We start from the raw sequence: 21760 nt of genomic DNA, 5'->3' as shown, positions 1-21760 counted from the left end.
AAATTAGCAATATTTCTATGACTTTAAGGAGTAAAATAAAACATGTGAACATGTTTATACTTATCACACATATAAGCATAAACAATATAAATAACCAAAGTTTCAGGGAGTACCCTAAAGCGGGGCCGTTGCCGGAGGCATTGGCTGCGCTGTTACCAACTGGAGTAGACATCTACTCGGTTGGCCTCAGTCGAAGTAGTCGAACTAAATCGGTGCAGGAATAAGTTCGCAGTGCAGTCCCACGAACGGTCACCAAGATGTAGTCGACGTAGTCGTTCGGCCACCAGAATGTAGTCGACGTAGTCGTTCGGCTCGTCCACCAGGAAGTAGTCGTACAATCGGGCAAAGCCTTAGTATTTTTGAGCAGTCACGCTAAAGCGTTACCCAAAAACCTGATTGCCCGCCTATCCCGTGCAGGATCTCAAGGCGAGCAAGGTTTCGGAGGCCTGCTCACGCTAATTCTGTGCGCGCAGAAATTAGCGTTGGGGAACTCAGTTGTTGCAACTGGAGAGGGATGATCGTTGAACCTGGACACCATCGGCTCGTCCACCAGGAAGTAGTCGTACAATCGGGCAAAGCCTTAGTATTTTTGAGCAGTCACGCTAAAGCGTTACCCAAAAACCTGATTGCCCGCCTATCCCGTGCAGGATCTCAAGGCGAGCAAGGTTTCGGAGGCCTGCTCACGCTAATTCTGTGCGCGTAGAAATTAGCGTTGGGGAACTCAGTTGTTGCAACTGGAGAGAGAGGATCGTTGAACCTGGACACCATCAGAGTCATTTAGGTGATGCGGTTATGGCCATTAATTACAGATTTAATTGCACGATTAATTGCTGTCAACGGCAAAATAGCCGCCGCGCCGCGCCGCGCCGCGCCGCCACGGCCACGGCCACGGCCCGGCGAGGCGAGCGAGCGCGTGTGGTTCACCGTCCTCCTCTTACCGGCTTCACAAGTGGTGTACAAGAAGTCCACCTTTTAAGTCGGTTGAGATCCTCCTCAATTCCCGGTACGGAATTAAACATTGATTCCCTAGCATTAATAGTGGGCTTTAAATTCTTTTAATGCTTTAGAATAAATGGGCCAAGCCCATTACTCCAACATGCACGGACACCTTCAGAACGCAAGGCTTGCTTTCCTTTTCTGTTTGATGAAGTCGAAAAAAATAAAACATTGTTGCGATTTCAAAATCATAATACATGCTTCCAAAGCAAGAAGTGCCAGGTGCAGAAATGCCCCACTGGCTTCGGGTCGGGGATAACTCGTAGTTCCAATAACAGCACAGCAGAAATATGGTCTGATCTCATTCAAGTAAGCTATGCGCCTATGCTACTATCGTGATCGTTCCTTTTGTAAATTGACAAACAGATTCGACAAGCATACATTTCTAGCCTTTCTCTTTCACACGTATCTTTCTAACTCCTCACATTCACGTGACCCATTCAGTAATCTTCAACACTGCTTCATCATACAATCGTTTTATGAACAAACTAGAATTACTTGCAAAAGGAAGATTCCTATTGCCCACATATTTTAAAGACAAGTTCGACTCTGCAATTGTGCAAACAATGCTGTGTGCTGAATTGTGAGGCGAGTAAACTCCAAACAGAAAGGAGCAGTGATTGTTCTCCTCTGTTTGTTCCTCTGTAAAAAGAACAATGATCAACAACCTCAACAGTCACGACCATCATACACCATTATCAAATCAAAACGTATGAAAAGCACCACCACACCCACCAATCCGTATCGATTTGATCCCTCTCCCACCCGATCAAAATGGAATTTGCAGTAAGTTGCATAGCCAAATATTAAGTTATTAACACAGCGCCACCTCTAAATTAGAGGCTCTAATTATTGAAGCAAGTTAGTCTGTTCCCCTGCACTTATCCATCCATCAAGGTAGCCTGACGAAGACATCGTACCTGTCGCCGCCGCACGGGGGTCCGCCTCGCCGCCACCGCCGGGAGAGGCGGCGCGCCTCGCCTTCCACTTCTCGTACTCGGGGTCGTCGGTGGGCAGCTCGTGGCGGCAGAGCGGGCACGTGTTGCGGATGGCGAGCCACGGCAGGATGCAGGCGTCGTGGTAGAGGTGCGCGCACGGCAGCCTCCGGGCGCGCTCCCCGGCCTCGACGCCGTCCTTGCACACCGCGCACTGTGCGTCGGCCTCCGCGACCACCACCGTCGGGAGGGCCTCCACGGCGGCCTTCGTCGCGGGCCGCCCGCACTTGCCCTGCGGGCCGTGGTCCGCGTCCGCGGCGGCGAGCTGCCCGAACAACAGGTCGTCGGCGTCGTCAAGGAAGTACGTCTCGATGCCCGCGTCTAGGTCGTCGTCGTCGCCGGCGTCGTCCACCACGAGGCTCCCCAGGCTGTTGGCGGCCAGCAGCACCTCCCACTCCAGGCTCCTCACCGCGGACGCTGCGGCTGTATCCTCCTCCCTGGCGGCCACCTGCTCCCACTCATCGGCGTCGCTGACGCCCACGTCCCACCGCGGGTGGCCGTCGTGGTCCTCTAGCTGCAGGCAATCCCAACAGAGCGGCAGCTCGACCTCCCCGTCCTCCTCGTCCGGCGGCGCCCACTCGTCGTCGTCCCCGTCGTGGAAGCCGAGCCCGAAGAACGACGAGGCGGCGGTCTCCCGGCCCCGGGGCCGGTCCACGCGCGGGCGCACGAAGCTGGCGGCGTCGGAGTTGGAGTCCGACGAGAGCGCGGGGAAGGGCGGCCAGAAGGAGGGGAAGGCGACGTTGGCGGGCTCCTCCTCGTCGTACTCGTCAACGTCGGAGCAGCAGCCGGCGGCGAGGGGGCGCGGCAGGTGGTGGGCGAGGGAATCGTTGGCCATCGCTAAAGCGAAGACGGGGAGGAAGAGAGACCGCCCGCGCCGCTGCGCTGCTCTCCTTTTCTCCCTCCCCTTCGTGCGCTTTTTGTGCGCTTTAAAATTGGGTAGGGTCAAGTTGGGTTTGTGTACCCGACGCCATGCGCCGCCGAGCCGAACGCCACCCCGGCAGCGGTGGGGACTGCCGGAAACGAGACGCGAGCATGGCGTGGCCTACCGAACCTTCGCTCTTGGGTGCACACGAGAATACGAATCAGTGTGTGTTTAGTTGGTGAAAAAATTTGAATTTTGACACTGTAGCACATTTCGTGTGCCCCGTAATGGGTTTTGGTTGGCGGGACCAGAGAGGAGCGTGTGCCCTGTGCGTTTAGATTAGTGCTTCCAATCCCGGATCCTAGGATGATACAACCTCACAACATTGAAATGATCCAGCTCCCATCTAGAATCCTAATTTTATAGGATATGAACCTGGACAAGTGTTCCTATATAGATCCTGATCCCGATAAGTGACGATAGTTTTTTTTTTTCATCTTGTGTCGGATCGTACAATCGGGACTAATCTGCTAGGGTCGGCATTTAGGATTGCACGTAGGACAATTGGCCTTACATTCATTCAAAGTATGCCAACACAAAGGTTCCGGTTTTAAAGTCTCGCAGCAGTAGCACGAAGCACCATCCTCGTCGCACACACCTGGAACGCAAAATATAAGGGCCACCTTCTCATCAACTCCCAAGTGCGCGCCATTATTGGTTGTGTTCCTTAGGCTCCCTGCAGCAGTTCCAGCACTTGCAAGCCCGTGAAGACGACCTGTTTCAGTTTGTGTTCATCAGCAACAAGTATAAATACGCATATCTACGCCCAATTCAATGACAGATAAAACCCGAGGTAAACTTACATTGTACTACAGGCGATGCAACGAGGAACAGGAGTATGACCATCACATACGCCAAGCCTCCACACATGCCGCCCCTTGTATTCATCATCACAGAAGTACGTCTCAGACCTGAATCTGACTGCACAATTATGACCTCTATTGAATCCTTTATATATACACCCGCACGAGTACTAGTACATAGAAATAATACACCTGCCAACTATAGCTGGCTAGCAATTAGTAGGGGAATTTTGAAGTTACCTAAAATCGGCTGGCTGTTAATAGCCATCCGATCTCCACCTGCTAATTTTCGTTCAGAGAGAGGATCTCGCATCACATGTTGCGCGATAGGATCATCTTATTCTGTATGTATGGTAGATTCCAGGCGCTTGGAGACGGAACCCGTCCGCGGGTTTTAATTACATGCCTTGTTCTCGTCGATCCGGTCGCGGTCGCGCAAGCTCTTTTCGGCCCGGGCCTAATTCTTCTGAACCCACCTGTCAGGTAGGCGGCAAGCACGTCACGTGCACGCACAGACGGCGATCTGGAAGACGGCGGCGGCCTCTCTCCAGGGTCCAGGCCGTCTCCGGTGGGCAACTGCGGTGCGGTGGTCGTGCCTGGACTTGGACAGAAAAAGCAACGCGAACCGGACTTCCCCGGCTCGCCACGCGCGCGGATTTGCGGCCGACACGGCAACAGCTGTACTCGTCTCCGAGCGCGCGTCAATAAACAAAACCTATGTCGATGAGCTGATCTTTCACAAGTGCATTTAGCTTGCTTGTGCCTTTCAGTACTGGTGGTCCAAACTTTGGTTGAAAATATACATTCCTGTGAATCGATCGGCGATGATTGTCGTACTCGTACGTGCTCGGCTCGCCAGATCCTAAAGCGATCTAGATTTCTCCTTTGGTGTGCCAGTCGTGGGCACGAAGCTGGAAACACTAGTTCCCTTCCTCAGTTCCTCCCTCTCTCTTCCTTTTTATTTTTATTTTTTGAAAGGATTTCTCCCTTCCTTTTTACAGGAAAGAAAAGGAGGAGCGCCATGGATTGTTAAAGTGTTTGTCGGGACACAAAGTTGGCCCAGAATCTTTCCAGAATGGCTTTAGCATTATGTTATGTGGACAGGAAGTTACTCCTTGTATCACAGCCTTTTTTTTTTTCAGAACTCGCACGGCATGAGCATGACCTTCTTTGTTTATTCGAAATGGTTGAATAGGGTTGCTGAGGTTTGCAAATTGGTGTTCCTAGAAGAAGCTAGTGATGGAGTGAAATGGCTCTAGCTGAGATTGCACCCAAACTGCCAATACTCCCAGTCACGCGCAGGTGCTTGTTGACCTATCGCAGAAGCCCCCGCGGGCGTGGGGACCGCTCGCTTTTGTGGTTTTTTCAACGGCCCACCGGTACATAAGGCCCAACTTTGCCTTTTCTTTTTCCTTTCTTTTTTCTTTTCTTCTGAAAGTTGCGATGAAATATTTTTTTCATTTATTTCAATGGAATAATTTGTTCCAGTGAAATATTTTTTGTTTCAGTGGTAATATAATTAACTAAACAAATTTTATTTTTTTATTCCGATGGAACTTTTTTAGTCCAGTAAAATAATTTGTTCCAGCACAACAATTTGTTCCACTGAAACAATTTTGTTCCAACTATAGGAGAGCTAGAGCTCGACACGCCCGAGAAGAATTAGCAGCCCACCAACCTCTTCTGTGACGGGACAACGTGCAGTCGCCCGCCCTGCCCCAAGCAGGCCCCCACCCAAACACCTTTTGAATTTTGAGACCAGAAGCATGGTGCAAGCTGGGCTTGGGCTTCGGAAGTCTGTCCACCGTGAGTGAGAGGCCATTCGCATTGGGCCTACCGCGTCCATGTTAAACTTTCTTTCTTCTCTCTACTACTGTGTTTTCCCCTTCCTGCAGGATATACTAATCATCAATCACGTTTTGCACCAATAAAATCCTGACACGTCATGAATATAAGAAATAGAAAATAGTGATTGATACAACCAATATTATCACTCAAGAACACAAAATGTAAAACACTTGACAAACCGAGAATGAACACATAAATCACTCACATCTATTCTATCATGAGAAACAGAAAAAAGGGACCACATCTCTTGCGTGATCCTGCCTCTGTCAGCAACTCCTCATATATGAGACAACACAGCTCCAAATAACAGGTTATATCTTAAATTTGCACTTGATCTCTTGCACTACAATTCCACCATAAAGAAGACAAACCCAGGGGCGTAGCCAGAATTTGAATATAGGGGGCCAAACATTCATGGGCACTAATGAAAAAAATATGACATGATACATACACAAGCACATATACTAACTCAAATAGAGCATTGCTAATAAGTAAATCAGCACGAATTGCAGCATACAATTGTCTACTAATTAGCACTTAGAGATAACAAAACAAGGTAGCATGTGTGAAACAGACCGGGTTCCCGAAAGGCGAACCCGACTCGCTGTATTGTCGTGATAGTCCCTGGATCAGTAGCTATCACATACAGAACTTATTTCAATCGAATATCACAGGCATAACTCACGTTTATAACATCACATGAGTTTATTTATTACATAATCCAAAGGATTGTAATACGAATCTCAGAGTACAAGCCCCTTGGGCTAAAAGAAAACAAACAGAAAGCGGAAACGATATCTAGTCTTCTGGGCAACTTCGTCTTCACGAATCTTCTCGATCCTTCTCCATAGGCAGCTCGGAGTGTAGCTCGGGCCATCCTTAACTCCTTCCATGTTTGTCGTCCTGTCAACTCCTTCTCTCAGATCCTGCATCTATCAGACTATTCCCAAGGATGGGATAGGTTCACGTCACCACCCGTATGCAACCTTTATGTGGATGCAGACGGTATAAAAGTAATGCCAAGGATAGGCTATGTCTTCCTATGCAAGCAGTATATGTATAAGTCATCCAAACACCTTTCAACACGGGCAGCTCCGGCAACCCGGACTCCCGGTCTCCTATCTTCTACTACATCTGTCTCAACCCTATTTCGGTGCGGGAACTCCCTCTCCCCGCACCTCAGCTGCTATCCAAGCAGGAAAAGTGGTACTAGAGGGAGGTAGAAAAGTATATGTGGTTCTAACTATATTTGTGGGGTCAGATCCAGAGTTGTACATGACCGAGTACGCGGCTATACGTATAGTTTTCACCCTGCAGGGGTTGTACACCTGTACCCACTCGCCCCGAATCCAGCCGGGGATCAGCCGACTTTCTCTGAGGCACCAGTCAACGAAACTAACGGCTACGGCACCATCCTACTCCCGGTTTGGGGCGCGTCCTCCCGCAGTAGGTCGCCCGGAGCTGTGAAGCTATCTAGAATGAAATCTCCATGGATCCTGCGATCGGGGGCTAAAGGGTCCTGCCCACTCCCCCTGACACTGAAACACTATCCTCCTGTAGTAATGGTGCCGCGCGTAGCTAGCTCGGGCTGGGTCCCCCCTCATAAAAGATAAGTGGTGTGCACGTTTGACATAGTTCCGTCACTAGGGCCACAAAGTCAAGTCCTTAATCCCGCAAGGGCGAGCGTCTTCGTCCACAGTTTGCATTCCGTAAACACGGTTCGCGATCGGCACCCATTACAGGTATCGCCACCTCAACTCCTCAACTCATGTTCCCACGGGAACAGCCTTGCACCCGCCACAGGTGCTCACAGGGTTGTGCCCAACACACAACCCCCAGCTCCCGACCCTAAGGTCGGAGAAAGGGTCCGCTCGCCCCGCTGTAACCTAATCACCAACTCCCATATATGTGGAGGCATCTTCCAGCAAGTAAGGACTATCACATCATATATTCCCATACCCCAAATCTCACTCATAGAAGCAATAGCATACATCAATTAATGTCTAGTATGGGAAACAAGGAATACGGTAAATAAATGGCCATGCAAGCTCATCTCATCACACTCAATTTGGGAGCGTAGCGTATCTAGCAAGCAATGCCTAATAGGTATTCAATCTCGAATGGGTGTGAACCTGATAGGTCTTCGTAGTCTTCCTGGTCCTCTGGGGGCTTCTGGTCTCCGGGTACGTCCTTCTGGGTCCTCCGGTGTCGGGGTAGTCCTTCTGGATCTTCTGGTCGTCCGGGACGTCGGTCAACTCCTCCACATCAGGACCTAATCGTAATTACGTATAAATATAAGGGCCAAAGTGCAAGAATGCACAAAACTGCTCAAATAAGATCCAACTCACAACAAAACCTAGTCTAATGCATAGATCATGATTTTTGAAGAATTATGAAACTGGTTTCATATTTTTCGGAGTTCCGGTTGAATTACTATGATCTTTCTAAGATTAAAGCATTTTCTGGAATTAATAAATAATTATCGAAAAAGGAAAAAACATAGGGGTGACACGTGGCAGCACCAGAGCGTGCCACGTGGTATGATGATGTCAGCATGACGTCACCTGGGGGTCAGCTCTGCTGACGTCAGCAGTGAGCCCTGCTGACATCAGCGTTGACCAAGTCAACGTTGACCATTGACCGGTCAACTGGGGTCAGTGGGTCCCACTGGTCAGCCTCTCATCAGATGCTTACAAGTGGGGCCCGCGTGTAAGGTTTAAAAAAGGAAAAAAGGAAAAGGCAAAGGGACTTTTTTCTTTTTTATATTTAAAAAAATCAAAATTTCAAAAATATATGTCCGTTTTGAAAAATTTCAAAAATACCCCCGGCCGCCCTATGGGGGGGCGACAGGCCCTAGATGTAATTTTTTTTCTTCAAATTTTCAACGAGGTCCATGGCTGAAAAAAATGAAAGGGGGCTCTGTCGCCCACCCCAGGGGCGACAGGGTCCCTTCCCCCCTATATAAGCTCTGGCCGCCATTCCCTTGTCATTTGAGCCTAAAAATTCAGGAAAAAAGAGAGGGGTGAGGAGAAGAAAAACGGCGAAGCTCTGCCGAATTCCGCACTTGTGATCTACCGGTAACTTCCGTATGAATCCATTGATATTGTATAACAATTTAATTTAATTAGCGGATTAGCTGAATTAGATTTGGTGCTTTAGAACACTCGTTTAGTATTACAATTTGAGTACTATTATAGACTTGTTTTTAAATTAACTATGCATTAGAATAGAATTATGACAGTACCTTATTGATATTGTAGCATAAGACAATAGAATTATGACAGTACCTATATTTTCACGCATCGATTTGGTATATGATATGTGTATTATTTAAATCATTGTTCGTTATTTGGCGCACCGCACTATAGCGCCAATGTCTTCGTCAGGATCAACCTACATTCCGTGGAGCAAGTGTGTAGCCACCGTACCTGAAGGAATTGATGTGCCAATGTGCTTCTGCGGTTCGTTATGCAAGTTCATGCAATCTGAGGTTTTAGGAGATGACTACGGCATGAGGTTCTTTATATGTGAGAACTACGAATATGATCCACCTAAGCGATACGGCAAAGACCGGGCCAAGGTAGTAGGACAACATACGCTATTTTTCTTTGTGACCTAACATTGAGTTATGATTCTAACTTTTGTTGGACAAAGTCTCCTCCGCCTCTTTGTGATTTTATGCAGTGGTTCGACACCGTACAGTCGCAGCAGGCAAAGGACTTTGTGGAACAACAAGCAAGGTGGGCTGCAGAACATTGGCACCGAATGAAGCACGAGGAACAGCAAGAGGAGAAGCGCGAAAAAGAGCAAGAAGAGATCCGCAAGAGGATGGAGGAGGTGGATCGTAAGGCGGCGGCCGAACGTGAAGCTGATAGAGAGAGAAAGCGAGAGAGGGCACGCCGTGCGAAGGAAGCCGGGCCCGAAGCAATTAGGAAGGGCAAATATCCTCGGTGCACTCAGTAGAGTAGTACCATGTAATCCCGGCATTTTACATTCCATAAGGCATGGTAGGTTTAGATGCAACAAGAAATTAACTTGTCGCGTGCACATGCCACTGCAATTTGTTGTTTATGTTTTCAGTTGAGAGCTTGACTCTGTGTGTTGTAACTTTTACCATTAATTGGCAGTTGTAGCCGGGAATCTATGAAATGTTTGAACTTGTCCTTAATATTTTCGGAGCTTTTCATATCACTAGAATACTAAAAAGCACACATTTAATTAATATAACGATAAGAAATAAAAACTAAGAAATGCATTACATAATGTGAACCATCAAATTTTACATCATAATACAAAGATAATGAAACACACATCACACATACAGTGGCATGGCAGAACCCGTTGCAAACTACGGTAAACAGATTCTGGACTAACCTAACATGCCTTAGGTAATTTAAAAAAAACACAACAAACACAACGATGCAGCATGTCACTAGCACTAGGGTAGTCCTAGTAGCCGTACCCCCACGTAGCAAACTGCGTTGAGCCTTCTCCGTAGTATCCACCCATTGCAGGTGGTGTAGGCGGTGGTGCCGGAGGCGCAGGGCCCTTCTTCTTGTGACAAGGGCAGTTGCAGTAAGAAATAGTGCATGGTTCATCCTGTGAACCAGCAGCATTGCTGGTATCATCATCTTCGTCGTCTTTGTTACCCTCGCCCACTTCCTCATAATGGTTCACCTTGCATTCCAGATCAAAGATCTTTATCTGGAGGTACTCGATTAACTCCTGAACAGAATCAATTGGTGCAGGATCGACCCACCTAGTAAAACCACAATTTTCTGGAGCATCGGAAGACTGCAAAACAAATTTCATGTAAGGTGTCTTATTGAAGATAAAGAAATGAAAAACCGAGTATTACCCATGCGTGTGGACATTTAAAGAAACGCCGACCGCCATCCATCCCGTCGGTGCACATCTGCACTAAGCAGTTCTCACCATGTCTGTATTTTGGCCACAGTTCTCTACGGTTATCATATTGTCGAAGAGGAGTTTCATTGGTAAATTCACTCTTGTGCTGTGACGGAAACTCAAACACTGGTTCCGAAAAGGAATCAGGTCCAAGAGGCCCCTCCCATATTATGGGGTCTTCCTTTCTCCCCCCTTTTCCTTTCCCAAAACCGTAGTAATTCTTCCCGCTAGACCCACCTCCAGACATTGGGTATACAATGAGGTTTGGTGTTTGAGTGCAGCTGGGAGTTCACAAACTTCGGAGTATTTATAGGCGCACAAAGGTCTGATACCCGGAGTGTGGAGTGTAAATGCACCTAAAAAGCCTACACGACAACACAGTGAAGAGGCTAGCTGACCTAACACTGAAAAGGCTAGATTCAATTCTCGAAATGACTACTCGATGCATATCTGTGCATGCAGACTCACAGCACTGCATTGCTGCTGCTCGGTCGATCGCGACTAGATGCCGCCTTCCCCACTACACGCCACAGACCTTCGCTGTAGAATGACAGGTCCGTCGTCCTCACCAGAGAGACTACTTTGAAGGTGAGCTGGTGTGGTTGCCATGTTGTCACATCTTTTTGAAATGGTGGAAGGGCACTGCTATTGGGTTGTCGTCTTTAGTCACATATGTCTGGGCAAAGAATGCGATATTTGGGAAACCCGTGATCGCCGTGCTGAGCAGTGGCAACCTGTGATCTCATACTCGCAGCTAGATACACTATGGTTCCTATTTTGAGCTATTCGAGCGTGTCACGCAGTTTACACTGTATGCGGTAGTCGTCATCATCGTCGGCGGGATCTCGGCCGCTAAATCCTACCGCACCTAACTTGTGCTTCATTAAATCACGGAAAAAATTCGCAAGAACTTCCCTTATTTCACGAGCATTATGGAACCCACAAACATAACAAGTTCACATCAATAGTATCTATAGAAATAAATGACAAGTAAACTAGCACAATCATAAACATCAGATACAAATAAGCGGTCCACGGCTATCTCATTATAAATAAACATCAGCAATGAATACGTACTGTAAACTGTAGGAACCAGGTCTTCGAAGGACCTGCTGCTCGCGGGTGCGGATTGATCGGACCTGCTTCTTCCACGCGGTCAACCAGGGCAAAACGGGCCTCCAGGTCATCCTTCCACGAGGCCGCTACCACACGCGGACCTACAGCCTCCCCGCCGATAGGGAGGCCGAGGAGGTAGGCCACGTCCTGCAGCGTAGGAGTCATCTCCCCACACGGGAGGTGGAACGTGTGTGTCTCCGGCCTCCATCTGTCAACAAGCGCCGTCAGGAGGGATCGGTCGAGCTGAATAGGCCCACCCTCGACAAGACGGCTCAGAGTCAGTAGACCGGCCTCACGTAACCTGCAATAAACAAAATTGTCGAAACAAAGGAATACCGACGAATACATAATTGATAAATAATAATATTTCATTACATATCTGTCACACCAATCGTGGTGTATAGAGATCGCCTCCCCGGGTGGACAAGGACGTAGCACCTCTAGGGCTCGGTGCTCAACTGCTGCAAAGTAAGACCTGTGGCTCGAGTTGATAACTGGGTCTAGCAAGGAGTCCATCTCCGTACCTGCATTCAAAAATATATGAGGACACATAGGTACATATATGTTTCATACAAACTGGACGTGTAATATTTATACATTACAGATAGGTTCAATACAAACTCCATGCACGATTACTATATATTACAGATAGGTTCGATACAAACTCCACGCACGATATTTATATATTACAGATATGTTCCATACAAACTGGACGCACGATTACTATATATTACAAATAATGAAATACAATTGTGGATCATGACACCGAATGCATTCCACGAACAATTCTCGCCGATGGTCGTCTGAACGTAGGAGGTGCTCCGTCTCTGGGATTTCCGGAAGGACCGACGTCAGCAGCATCGTGAAGTGCATTCTGAGGACACTTCTTATAGTTGTGACCCAATGCTCCACATTGGCTGCAACGCTTTTGTGCCTTGCTTGCTTCAGACTCGTCCATACCATTCCGAATACGACGTGTCTGACGGCGGCCTTTGCCTTTCTTAGTGGCTGGATCAGGAATAAACATCTTATTCTCATTATCCTGAATGAAAGGCCCCACTATTCCAATCCCGTATACCTCATGTCCCCCGGTGGATACAACTGCTTTCTTGCTGAAGTAAGGTGAAACAAATACTCCTGGCTGCAACCCAGACTCTGCACATGCCGCAATGAGATGCGAGCATGGCAAATGCAATAACTTAGGCTTCATGCAGGAGCAGAAGGCTTTGCCATCTACTGTAATCAAACTCTCATGTACCACCATATCTCTACGGATACCACGACCAGTTCTATCCTTGCATAGAACCTCAAATCTATACTCCATTGTACATGTCGATATGATGCGGTGCAGTTTAGCCTTTTCAATCTTCTCTTGCATATATTGTGTCACTCTTGTGCAAAACTGAATTTGGGAGTTGCTAATGTTTATGCTTGCAGCCATGTAATGCTCTCTGAAATACTTCATGCACCCATACATGATGAACTCAACAATTACCACAAGAGGAAATGCGCGACAAGAACGCATAACTATATTGAAACAATCTGCATGGTTCGTTGTCTGAATACCATACCGTATTCCGTTGGTATCATAAAGGAATGACCATTTCTCCTTAGGTGCACCTCGAATCCAGTGTGAAAATGGCTTCTCAATTGAATCCCTAGCCTCTGCAGCCTGACTCGTGCCTGTTCCTGATGCCCTTACCTTCACTAGCTCTGCAGTCAACTGATCAAGCATCTGCCATAATGCATTGAATTTTCTCTGTTGATTTTGGGTGAACAACCTTTTAAACAGGTTCTTAAGATCCTTGTTCTTGAAGTGGTCATAGAAGTTTGCACCCATATGCCTAATGCACCACCTGTTTTGGACATCGGGCCACAATGGAGGCGTTGTCGCAGTTCCACGTTGCAATTTCAGTATTGATTGCAGCAGACCTGCATGCCTATCACTAATAAGGCATACATCTGGACGTGCAGCAACAACATGAACCATCACTCATTCAAGGAACCAATACCAACTGTCTAAGTTCTCATTCTCAACAAATGCAAATACGAGCGGAACTATTTGGTTGTTGCAATCTACCCCGATTGCGGTGAGTATCTGACCTTTATACCTTCCAGTCAGAAATGTGCCATCAATGCAGATCACCGGAAGACAACACTGAAATTCTCTAACACAAGCACCTAAGCAAAAGAAGGCTCGTTGCATAATTCTTTGCCCCCTAGTCACGGCTGGTACGAGGTATGTGTCATAAAAGCTTCCGGGATTTCTAGCAGCAACCTGGGATAACATACGAGGTAGGTTATCATATGATGCCTCGTATGTGCCGAACCGCATCTCGAACACCCTTTGTTTAGCCCGTCATGCCTTCAAATAACTATTGGTGTACTGGTAAGTCTGCTCAATGTGTCGAACAATTATTTTTGGCTCATAATTTAGGTTGTCCATAATCAACCCATATATTTGCTTTGCAACAAATTCGCATGATATATTGCGATGCGAGGGAAGAACTTCTGACAACAAACAAGTGTGCTCTGTCACAATGGAACATTTCCAGTTCGACTTCCATTTTTCCTTGAATGCATGTACTCGCCACGGACATCCATCATTCACACACTTCACCTCATATTCTTTACTGCCAGACTTTACGACTCTAAATTCTCGTTTCAATGATATTGCCCATAGTCTCACAGCATCTTTTACGGCTTCAATGTTTGGATATGTTGCACGTTGCACTACCTCATTCCCTCTGTACTCTCACTCCTGATTTCGTACGTCTTCTGCGACATGACTGCCAAAACCATGCTCCTTCCACTCTTTTGGCAATGAGTACTGCTCGTCATCAGATGAGCCCTCATATTCTTCCATCTCTATTGCGGTTTGGTCTTCTGCCTCCATCTCGTCCATAATGCTATGTATCCTCTCTCCCTCATCAGCAAGACCCTGTGGTCCCATGTTTTGGTTCTCTATCTCTTCTGACTCATCTTGCTCAACATAATTGGTCTCTCTTCGAATACTCGGAGTTGCTTGATCTGCACCATATTGGATTTCATTTTGTGTCTTTTCCCGGATTTGAACAAGAATGGCCAGAGGCCACCCACGCTCTAGAGCTGCTTGCATGTACTTCTGCCAGTCATCAGTGCTGTGTATCATCATCAATTCCCATAATTCACTTTCTACCTCCCAATTAACAAGAGTCTGGACGGTCATCACATGTGTCAACGGATCAACACGGAACCCACGCTGCAGCCACTTACATATGGAACCAAAACTCCTTTCCAGAGGTTTATCTATGGCGCTAGATGTGCACTTAAAGGCAGAAAGGTCTACTCTATTTGGCCCATACAAAACATTGTAGTCACCATAAAATACTTGAAACTGCATCTTGCTCGACATATCTGTTTATCACAGAATAGTTATCGAGTTATACTCTTTACTTCACTACCTTATTCAATAATCCGTAAAAACTAAGTATGGAATTCAACTACAACGTATAAGTATTCATAACTACGTGATGACACTCAAATTCTATACTGCATATGCCAAATTCTATTCTAAATCATAATTAATTTATAAACACGTCTCTAATAGTACTGCAATTGTAATAATAAATGCGTAGTACTAATTTTCTAAACTAATTTACTACTATGTAACTAAAGTATCATTAAACTCCTACTTAAATGGTTCTATTATAGCACTAATTAAATTAAATTACTCTACAATACCAATGGAAAAATACATAAACTAAATGTACTAACCTGCAGATCACAAGTGCGAAATCCGGCAGGGCTTCGCCGCTTTCCATCTCCTCACCCCTCTGTTTTTTTTCTGGATTTTTGGTGGAATTTTCGGACTCAAATGAGGAGGGAATGAGGGTCGGATGCTTATATAGGGGGGCATGGCCCGGTCGCCCGAGGGGGGGGGGGCAGCCCCCCTGTCGCGCCTGTGGGCAGGAGCCACCGGTCGCCCGAGGGGGGGGGGGGGCGACAGGCCCCCCCTGTCGCCCGTTGGGGGGGGCGACATGCCCCCTTTCATTTTTTTTTTCAGCCATGGACCTCGTTGCAAATTTGAAGAAAAAAATAGCATCTAGGGCCTGTCGCCCCCCCCCCATAGTGCGACCGGGGGGAGTTTTGAAATTTTTCAAAACGGACATATATTTTTGAAATTTTGATTTTTTTTAAATATAAAAAAGAAGAGGGAGAGGACAAGGCGTGGGTGCGGTAGCGAGGCAAAGGTGTGTGCGCGGCCAGTGCTGGTTTGTGCGCACACAGGCAAGGCCCGCGGCGGGTTGTGTGTGTGCGTGGCCACCACGCGAGGCAGGGCCGTAGCGAGGCCGGACGGGGGCGTGGGCGAGCATGCGAGCACCCGGCTTGTCGGGGCCGCGGCGGCGTGGTTACGGCGAGCCGTGCTCAGCCTTGCCAAGGCATGGCTCTGGACATGGCTGGCCTGGGTTTTTTGTGCGCGCGCATGTGAACACCCGGGAAGTCAGGGTCACGGCGGCGTCCCGACTGGGCGACGGCGGCTGCGGGGTTTGGGTGCGGTGGCGCATCGGACTCCTGCACAAACGCATCACACAAAGGGCAGGGGAGTTCCTAGGGGCTGGCTACGGCTCGTCGGCGGCGAGGTGGTGCGGGTGCCTACCGTGCGGCTCGAAGAAGATAGGTGTGGCGCCGTGACGAGTCGAGGCCGCGGTGAGTTGGAGCAGAGCAGTGCCGAGCAGGGGCGTTGGCGTTGTCGATCGGGGCGCCGGCTCGACGGCGTGCACCAGCGGCGGCATCCTCCTCCTCCTCGCGGTGCTCCTTCTCCTCTCCCTCTTCTCCTGGCGCACGACTCATTCTCCTCCTTCCTTCTTCTCCTCTTCTCTGTTCTCTCTCTGCTCTGTTTTGCAAGTGTGGCGGCGATGGACGAAAAGAGCTCGGGGCTCTAGGGTTAGCGGCGGCCACGGGGTTTTATAGCGGTTCGGCTAGGGTTTGAGGGCGCGTCGAGACCCGGACGCCGAGGAACGGTGGAGGGCGCTCGGCGCGGGCTTGCGGACGCATGGCACGCATCACACAGCTGCGCGGCGCGGGCTAGGGTTCGGGAGCGCGCGCAGGCAGTCAAAAGCGAGCGGGGAAAGGTGTGCGGCGGCCTCCTCCGTGCGTTGTCGCGGTGCGGCGCGGGCTGGTGACGCAAGCGGCAGGCGGCACCGGCGTGAGAGGCGGAGAGGGTGGTCAAAAGCGAAAAAAGCAGAGCGGGGCGGCAGAGCTAGCGCGGGCAGGGTAGAGGCGGTGAGCTGGCGCGACCGATTCTTCTAGCGGTCGCGGAGCGGAGACGCGCGGGGCAGAGCAGAGGCGGCAGCGGCAGGCGGCGGCGTCGATTTGGGGGAGAAAGGGGAATAGTTTCCCCTGGCAGGCGGGCCCGGGATGGCAGCGGCTCGTGGGGAAGGGAACGGAGCGGCGCGTCGGGGCGATTGGGCTGGTGCGTCCGCGGTGGCGAGGGGCGGGCACGGTTGGGCCGGTGTTGCCGGGCCGCGCGGAACCGGGCTGGTGTGCAGGCTGGTGGGCGTGTGGGCCGGTGCAGGTTGGGCCGGCGGGTGTGCTGGCAAGGGTGAAGTGGACCAAAAGGCTTGGCGGTTTGGGTTGGACTGGTTTTGATCTTGGGCCAGGTTTGGGGTGAGTCCCGCTGGGTTTCGGGTTGGACCCGAGTTCGGGCTTGGGCTGGTCCGGGTTAGGGCCGGATAGGTTAGCGGGGTTAGAGTTAGAGGTTAGAGCTCGGATTTAATTTGAATGACTTAATTCAAATTAAATCCCACACAAGTGTTAGCGTTTGAAATTAAATTGAGGGGCACACATCGATTTAATTTCCACACAATTTCATACAATAAAATAAATCCAAATCAAATTCGAATTTTAAGCAAGGTAGAGCCAAATAAAACCAATAACTCCAAATATTCTCACACTAGCATTACATTATCCTTAATTAAGGACAAAGTTTTAATTTACTAGGAATTTTTGGAAGGTAGAAATCCTACTTAAGTTGATATTTACAGCATTGCCACGAAATTTTTTTGAAATTCACATTTTTCGACTTTATAACATTCCGGAAAAATCCGGGATGTTACAATGTGCATATGTGATATGTTGGAGCACAAGAGATTTACATGGTTACTACATCTCTATCAATTTGAAGTTGCCTCTGTGAGGACCACCTAAAAAAAAACTTTCAATATGTCAAGAGAATTAATCTTTGCTGCCAATTCCTTCTCAACATAAATGATCGTGTAACTAATCATTAGAGAGCACTAGTGGTGCTACGGGAGGGGGGGGGGGGCTGCGCCCCCTGTTGCATTTTGCAAATTAGTTCATTTTGTATTGAAATAGGCTGCAAGCTGAGCCAATATTTATATCAAAAGATCAGACACTAACACAAAAGTAGCCACAAAAGCTCAGGATCTAACAGAACAAGTCACATTGTTGAGTACTTCAATACAAACAACAGTCCTAATAAAGCAAAAATCACAATACACCTACTAAAACAACTGAAGTTGCTATATCCTAAGTAGGGATGAAAGCAGAAATAGGAAGATCCTGTATATCCTAATCCTAAGGATGACCCCCGAGCCAGTGGAAGGTGTCCTTGCACAAGCTTTGGATCATGTATTCCTCACTGCAGAAGTACGACCACTCGAGCCATCCTTCGTGGCCGGTGGGCTTGCCACACCAGCCCTGGAGCCATCCGACCGACTCCCAGTACAGGGACGAGCACTGTTGAACGTCCGCACGAGGCACTGGCCCAGGCACGGGGGCGGGCTGCTGGAAGTTAGGAGGCCACATCCATCCACAGCGTGTCGAAGGCGTGCTCGAGTGGACGTGAAACCCCACGATCATTCCAGACAGCGGGCGCTGGGTCGTCATACGCCACATCGGCCAGGGGCTCCTTGGCCCAAAGGTCGGCCTCGGCACCACTATTTGCTCGCCACATGAGCATAGCGAGCATGTACGCCGCCGGCTTGTGGCCCCCGCGGGCAGCCTGATCTAGCCCATCCAGCGGCGAATGAAGAGCCCCGTCGTGCAGTCGGAACACACCCCTCATCCCCTGGATGAAGCACGCATCCATGTTGCCTACAACATAGGTGTTCGCGATCAGTCGCTTGCGAGTCTCCGCATCGTCCGACTGCAGCAGCACCCGCCTTAGGTTGATCGTCCGACTGCAACAGCACCCTGCATCGCATGAGAGAGCAAGCCCCCTGGAGACGACGGAGATCGGCCATGGGGAAGCTGGATGATGCCGCGACGTGGACGGCGACCTCGATGAGCATCTCTTTTGGAAGCTCAGGGAGGGATCCCGCAGGCGCCATAGGCCGCCCGGAACAAGAAAGGCGAAGGAGTTGGTCGATTACAATGGCGATGGAAAGAGGGCGAGAGCAGCGCAATGGCAAAGGGATGAGGGGATTGAATCTCGTTGCCTTATATAATCAAGGAGAAATCTGAACGGTGATCTTGCCAACGCCGCCGTCATTTCCAAAAAATGGGAGAGTGAGTGTCGTCCACCACAAAAAAAAAGTGTTTGATAGACTCGATTAGTTTGCAACGCTTTCTATATCGTATATAGAGTGAGAACAGGGGCGGATCCAGAGGGGCTCCTGCCCCCTACTCTTGCCAACCGCCGCCATCATTTCCAAAAAATGGGAGAGCGAGTGTCGTCCACTACAACAAAAGTGTCCGATCGACACGATTGGTTTGCAACGCTTTCTATATCGTATATAGAGGGAGAACAGGGGCGGATCTAGGGGGCTTAAGCCCTCCTACTCCCATGTATCCCAAATGCCATGTCAGCAAAACTGATGATATTTAATATCATGAAATCCTCCATGAAACTCCCAGAGACTAGCCTAAGAAATTGTTAGAACCTTTATTAGTTTTTTTTCATCGTGTGTGACAGCTAGGGGAGGTAATGGATTATGGATCTAGTGGTCTCTTCACAATTCTTCTTAGCTTTTATATATTTTTAGCTCAAAATTGTATAGAATTAGAATCTGTACCTTTTAGAGTCCGATCCTTGAATTATCTAAGTCAAATTTCAAGACTCTTTACCACCCCTAGTGACATCATTGTCGTGATTAATGGGCGTGGTGTTCTGCGTATATTGAAACCGACTAGTTTGTTTCTACTTGGGCTTCATGGGCCTTAAAGACGCATAGTTTAAACTAACTTACCGGAGATAATAGATACACTCTTTAATTCTTGCTGCCAAGCAATTTTGGCAGGATTTTATTTATTTGCATATCCAGTAAGGAACGTTATTGGCCTAAAAGTTGTATACTTTAAACTAGCTTACAGAAGATAGATAAACTCTTTAATTCCTGTCGTGTATATAGCCCAAGCAATTTTGGTAGGATTTTATTTATTCGTTTATCCATCAACAATCATTACATGGTTCTGCAACTACAAAAATACTACCGCCAAAGTGCAGTCATCAGCAGAGAAGGCACTGAACACAGCTGATCATCTATCCCGTAAGCAACGCACTCCGAGTGAGACTGCGAGAGAGTCATAGAGGGATCGGCAATGGGGATCACCAGCCGTGCAACGCTCTTGGTCCTCGTGGCGCTAATGGCCTTGTTTGGATCGTGATAGAATTCTAGTATGTAGGTTTTTTGAAGAAAAAAAATATCGTATGTATGGAGTACTAAATGAAATCTATTTGCAAAATTTTTTTAGGGATGAGTGTAACTTTTTGCGACGAATCTAACGACGGTAATTAATCAATGATTTGCTACAGTGATGCTACAGTAACAATCTTCTAATCGCACGTCAAATGCCTCGTTAGATTCTTCAGCATCACTAGCACGGTAGTTTTGAAATTGATTTTGTAAACTGATTTTATTTGATACTGTAATTAACAGTCGAATGTTACTATTCCTAACGTGCTCTGGTACGCCAAACGAGACCAATGCTCTGCTCGGGACTAGCGTCCGCGGCGAGGACGAAAAGGGGGCATCGTGGTGGGGGCGTCGTCGCGCCTGCGAGCCCGCCCCTCGACGACGAGGCGGGCGGCCCCCGGCTCCTACTGGTGTAGGAGGATCGTCGAGCCGTTTGGGCCCTGCGAGCATATGTCCTGTAAGGCTTCGTGCTCGAAAAAGTACAAGGGAGAAGGCATGTGCATCGGGAAACCGGAAGGTTGCCAGTGCACCTACTTCCCCCTCCCATGGACACCGCCGCCGACCGCCGCTGCATATGGTCCGGCGCCCCGCCCGGGGATGCCGCCGCCGACCACCGAGGCTGATGGTCCAGCGCCAGTCGGCTACTAGGCGAGGAAGGATGCGACTTGGTAGTGGGGTGGTGGTGCATCTAATGGAGTAATGGTGGATCCTAGCTAGGTGCGAGCGACGTGATTTTTGTCCATGGAAAAAGAAAAAAACAATCAATAGTTTTTAATTGTATTTTGAATAAAGGTCAACTGTATCCGTTAGATAAACTGGTGCTCGAGTCTTGAGTTGATGAGTTCTCCATTCCTGCCTGATAGCTGCTAGTTCTAATCTTCAAAAAAAAAAAAAAGGATAGCTGCTAGTTCTTGGTCGCGGTTCCTGTGTCCGGCCCAACAGAATCTTGAATCCCAGAATCTTGAGTCATTGCGTTACTTTTGCTTCCATGCTTGTGTGTTGCGCCTTGGACCCTTGTCCAGGCTGCACGGCAGGGGTATGTGGCCCCTTTTCTTCTTTTGTTCTTGTACTTCTAAACTCTTTTTCTCTTAAATGAAAGGCAAAGCTTCTTTAAAAAAAAATCCCAGATACATCCGTGTGGGTTTACAAGTACGTAACTGGGCCGTATTAGATCCTGGACGAGAAGCCTTTTGTGTTTGTGTCATACTACCAGTACCAAAAAGGCCCGCCCATCTTCTATCTACAAAAACTGTGCGATTCCGCGGGCGGAGACCCTATCCACGTCACCATCGGTAACCGTCGGATCCGAACAGTACACAATATAAGCCGTCGGATCGGATATCACCCGCAAACCCGCAACATGCAGTGGATCGGGCCTCCTACCTGCTAAGTGGACCCGGGCGCCTGGATCGGCCCGTTAAGCCATCCAGCATCACAGCCAGCATCATCGTAGGCCGAGACACGCGAGCCGAATCGTCCGGCGGGCGGCGGCGGCCAGTAACAGCCTGCCGTCATCTGGATCTCGGCGCTGGA

General features: G+C 48.7%; 1 protein-coding gene across 1 annotated transcript; it reads right to left on the bottom strand.

Annotated features, from left to right (window-relative positions):
- Positions 1–1262: 1262 nt before the first annotated feature.
- Positions 1263–2976, bottom strand: LOC120657107 (E3 ubiquitin-protein ligase CIP8-like). Its single transcript, XM_039935362.1, has 2 exons — positions 1917–2976; positions 1263–1638 (listed from the first exon to the last, which is right to left on the bottom strand). The coding sequence occupies exons 1-2, from the start codon at positions 2824–2826 to the stop codon at positions 1424–1426; spliced, it is 1125 nt and encodes a 374-aa protein (XP_039791296.1). The 5' UTR covers positions 2827–2976; the 3' UTR covers positions 1263–1423.
- Positions 2977–21760: the final 18784 nt, after the last annotated feature.

Source organism: Panicum virgatum, chromosome 1N (assembly GCF_016808335.1).
Source record: "Panicum virgatum strain AP13 chromosome 1N, P.virgatum_v5, whole genome shotgun sequence".
NCBI lineage: Eukaryota > Viridiplantae > Streptophyta > Magnoliopsida > Poales > Poaceae > Panicum > Panicum virgatum.
Note: the sequence above shows the minus strand (reverse complement) of the source record. Positions and strands in the feature narration are given on the sequence as shown.

What these genes read in the sequence shown, in the direction of transcription:
- LOC120657107 (XM_039935362.1), bottom strand. Translation starts at nt 2,826, where the DNA reads ATGGCCAACGATTCCCTCGCCCACCACCTGCCGCGCCCCCTCGCCGCC. An exon ending in CCCCCGTGCGGCGGCGACAG is followed by an intron (nt 1,639 to 1,916) that starts GTACGATGTCTT and finishes TTCTTTTTACAG; the next exon opens with AGGAACAAACAGAGGAGAAC.